Source organism: Cucumis melo, chromosome 11 (genome assembly GCF_025177605.1).
Source record: "Cucumis melo cultivar AY chromosome 11, USDA_Cmelo_AY_1.0, whole genome shotgun sequence".
NCBI lineage: Eukaryota > Viridiplantae > Streptophyta > Magnoliopsida > Cucurbitales > Cucurbitaceae > Cucumis > Cucumis melo.
The window spans coordinates 20,461,809-20,466,409 of NC_066867.1; the positions used below are offsets into that span (position 1 = coordinate 20,461,809).

At 30.0% G+C, this 4,601-nt stretch overlaps 1 protein-coding gene across 1 annotated transcript; it reads right to left on the reverse strand.

Annotated features, from left to right (window-relative positions):
- Positions 1-2,035: 2,035 nt before the first annotated feature.
- Positions 2,036-3,605, reverse strand: LOC103502079 (expansin-A4). Its single transcript, XM_008465900.3, has 3 exons — positions 3,381-3,605; positions 2,987-3,305; positions 2,036-2,771 (listed from the first exon to the last, which is right to left on the reverse strand). The coding sequence occupies exons 1-3, from the start codon at positions 3,526-3,528 to the stop codon at positions 2,462-2,464; spliced, it is 777 nt and encodes a 258-aa protein (XP_008464122.1). The 5' UTR covers positions 3,529-3,605; the 3' UTR covers positions 2,036-2,461.
- Between the last annotated feature and the right edge of the window lie 996 nt (positions 3,606-4,601).

The following is a 4,601-nucleotide window of genomic DNA, read 5'->3' on the forward strand; positions in this document are numbered from 1 at the left end:
TTTCTAATTTTCTTTTTTGTTTTCTCTTGTACATCCAATTTATATGTTGGGAACTTTTAGAGAGTGAAATTTGGCCCACCACTATTAATGTTGGGCTTCATGAACCCTTTTCTGAGCACCACACTTTGCAAATGATGTATCTTTTTTAGTTCTAAGATTATTATTACATTTTATTTATTGTAGTTTTTTAATAATAGTAATAATAATACTTTTTATTATATACATTTTTGTGTTTATTTTATTTGGAACTTTGATTTCAAAAGACAACATACATTCATTCTTAGGAAGTAATTAAAATAGTAAAGTAAAATATACTATACTAAATGTGAAACAATTAGATAGTCGTTATATCTTTAAAAATAGGACATTTAAAATTAGCCTTTTAAGTGAAATTGACTTGAACACTAAAGAGATAATTTTTGTATCAAGTGAAGATTAAAGGAAAGAGATATAAATAATTACTTTACAAACAACTCAATGATTTTTTTTATATAAAAAAATTGCATTAAAAGTTACACATCCAAACTTTTGTGTTGGTGAATAATGAGTTTCTAAATCTATTTTAAAAATTATGTAATAATTTTTTAACAATCAAGTAGTTGTGTATGGAATTGAAATTTATATATGATAGATCATGTAAAATTCATATTTAATAGATTCACGATTCTTAAGAAATACCATATTAGTCAAATACTTATTAAACGCAACATCTAAAATCAATAGATTTGAAATATTTTTCAAAGTTAAAGAATATGTTTTTTTTTAGTACAATAGTAATGGAAATGGAGATAGGGATCTCTAACATTACCTTTGTTTTCTTCAATTATTTTGTGATTTCTCAACAAAATGGCCAAACCAAAATTTGGTCATGGCATCCAAAGCTATTGTTTTAGCATTACTCATTCTTACTTTTGATCGTATGGGAAGTGGTTAGTGGGTATCCAATGTGCCAAATTTGAAAGTGGTGCAAAAAAGAAATTAAAAGATAAAAGAGGAAGTTGAAAATATGATTATAAAAGGTTCTAACCCCACCCATGTGCACACCTTAGGCAAAGAGCAATTGCAATAACACAAATTTCTTCTTTTATTGGCCCATCTCATTATTTGCATTTCATAAATTAATATCAAATTTTTGTCTTTTTTAGTTCTTGCAAACCACGATTTGCTATCCATTTCCCATTTTCGTCTTTACAATTATTTTCTTTTTTCACCAACCTTTTCATTTCAAATATTTCATACATTTGCATCCTTTTTATAATCTTTTCTTTTTTCCATCTTACAGATTTACCACCAACCCTTTATATTTAGTGAATTCCCAACCTCATTTAAATTAAGATTCTAATTTCATACCGTTACAATTTTTTTAATTCATTTTGAAAATTTAAGGGTATATTTGAAATATTTAAAATTTCTAGAGAGTTTTTTACTGAAATATAAAATTTAAGGATATTTTTTTATAATTTTAGTGTTTAGTTTCAATTTGAAGTATATATTTTAAATTGTTACTATTATTCTATAAATTTGAGTTCAATTTAAATATGATACTAAATTTGAAGGTGTAACATTTTTTCCCTAAACTTCATTCCAATAAATTTTTGCATGTTGAAAATTTTGATTTTTCATCAAATACTCATGTTTAGCCATTGATTTAGGCTGGCTCATTTTATGAAAATTTTCAGATTTATTTTGATTTGTAGATAAAAAAAAAAAAAGTATACTTCAATGCATGAAAAGTTAAAATTCTTGTGAATGAATTGGAGTTTCAGCCACTTAGCTCTTATCATTACCATCTATTTCCTTTTCACTATTAAAATTGGTGAAATAATTGAAAGTTAATAGTGAAACGCTGGAAAAACAAATATTAAAATCCAATTATGAAATAAAAATTAATCAAGTTAAAAGATAAAAGTAAAACATTTTGAAAAATTCAATCTAAATAAAACTATACCAAAAAAAGACCATATTCATTTACACCAAACACCAAATAAAAATTTTGCCGACAAAATTACGCAAAAGAGAAATAAACAGAGGCAAATTGAACCCAACAACAATACAATTGAATTAACATGTATAATATTCCTTTAACTCTGAATTTAGAAAAGAAAGAAAGAAAAGAAAAGACATAGACAAATTACACACATAATAATTTGAAGTAGAAGTAGTAGTAGAAATTAATACAAATAAATCTGTAACACTCAAATTAATCTATAAACCAAGACTGCGGGCCACAATCTTCATTCAGCCGCTTCAGCCTTCCAACAACCCAACCCCAGTCAAAATACTCTTCCAATAATACCCCCCAATCCTCGCTCCTAATTACGCTCAGATCAGATTAGTCTCATATCAAAAAACAAACACTTCCACAAAGGTTATAAATGGAAATTCACTTTTTTCTCAAAGAAAAAGAAAAGTAACCACAGTTAAAAACAGCTTCTTCTTTCTTTTTGTCTTTAACTTGGGGTTAGACACGGAAGTTCTTGCCGGTGAAAGTTTGGCCGAACTGCCAATGAGCGGGGACAATGTTCCATGACGTCGAGGTTCGTCGGTCACTGCCGGTAACTCTAAAAGAAAGAGCCTGACCCACTAATACGGCGTTCGATTGCCAATTCTGTCCCCAGTTTCTTGTTAAACTCATCCAACCTGTTCTTGTTCCTTTCACACTCACCCTCACGATATCCCCTGCCCCTGCCACGTTCGTTATTAGAACCAGATTGAAGTAACGAAACCCGTTAATGGTGAAACGGATTCCTCCTTGCTTACGGCATGGTACTCTGCGTAATTATACCCAAACGTTAGAACCCATAATACCAAAACGCCAACATATATTGTATCATTTTTCCTAATATCACCCTACGTCAATGCTGATTCCCTACTTCTACTTTTGACTTTCTACTCATATACCTTACTTTCACCCATACAATTTTTTAGGGCTCCTTCAAAACAAAATATCAAATAAAATAATGATTTGCATTTGTAAAAGATTTACCGTCGGTATGAGACGGGGACGATTCCGGCGCGGTACTCAGCGATTTTAAGGAACATGGGCATCGCGAGATCAAAATGAGACCTCGGGGGGTTACACCAGCCGCCATTATCGTTCGGAAGAGCGTAGTTCGGCGGGCAGAAATTAGTAGCAGTAATCAATATCGACGGGCTACCAGAATGGCACCATCTTGGATCATTAGCACACTTAATTTCAAAGCAAGCGCCGCAGCTCTGACCCTTATTGAACAGCGCAGTACTAAGCGCCGCCGTGTTAACGCCATAGCCTTGGCTGTACAAATTTCCGTACCCACAAGCTCCACCTGCAAAAATGGGAGTTTAGCATATACACATTGAATGTAAGAAGTAGAGTTTGAAGGAGTTAAACTAAAATGTACCCATTGTGCCGGAAGCGTCAGCGCCGCCGTAGAATGTGGCGTGGGCGCTCTGCCATGGGCCGCCGGAGTAAACACCGGGGATTCTGGCATCGATTAGGAGGGAAAATGAGAGAAGAAGGGCAATGCAGAGAGAAATTGGAGTCGCCATTTCCCTTTGTTAATGGAAAAAAAATAAAGAGAAAACGCGGTTAGAGAGGGAGGGAAGGTAATGGAGATGATGGGAAAAGGAAAGAGATGGTGGAGTACTTATGGAGGAGAAAGAGGGGGAAAAATTGCTACAGTGCAGTTGTAATTTTACAAAAATTATATATTTTTAAATTTAAAAAGTTGAGGCCCCACTTGTCTTATTTTTTTCTTTAAAAAAAATGATTTAAATCACATTGACTTAAAAATGAAAATAATTATACCAAAATTTTAGCCTAAATAAATTAATAATGGTTTATGTTGAACCTAAATATTTTGGACAAAAATTGGTGGGAATCTGAAAAACAAATTATTAAGTAAAATAAAATTGTATTTTATGTTTTTAGATATGTATTTTACCGAATTAGAGAGTGAGATAGTTATGGATAGAAAAGAAAATATAGTTATTTACAAAATATACTAAAAAATTTAATGATTTAGAGATTTTTGATTAATTTTGATATATTTTGTAAATAGTTTCACTATTTATAAATTATAAAATTAATCTTGTTTATTTATGTATATAATAATATATTTAGAATTTTAGTTAAATTTCAAACTTAGACTCTTGAGAACTCAAAATTAAAGTTTAGTCCCTAGAGTTTGATAAAACTTCATACACGGTTCTTATGGTTTGGAAAGCTTAAAAATAATTTACAAAGTGGACTATTTTATTCGATTTTATCAAATTATAGAAACTAAATTCTATTTTTTTGAAATCATAGAAACCAAATTTATAATATAACATAAGACGTTCATGTAATTATTATTTTGTAACGGTGTATAATCAACACTATGTTACATAATACATTTATATTTAAAAAAAAAACAAATCAAGTTTATAACTTAATATGTGATAGATGTAAATGTTTTTATATGTATTTAATATAATTTTTAAACTACCCTCATTAATTCTAATAGTTTTGTGGTTTGTAATATACTTCTTGCTAAATTTATTTTTCAAATTACCTATTTAAACAAATAAGTTTTAGATATTGGAAATGCGGATTTTAAATTCTGACTAAAGTTCAAAACTTC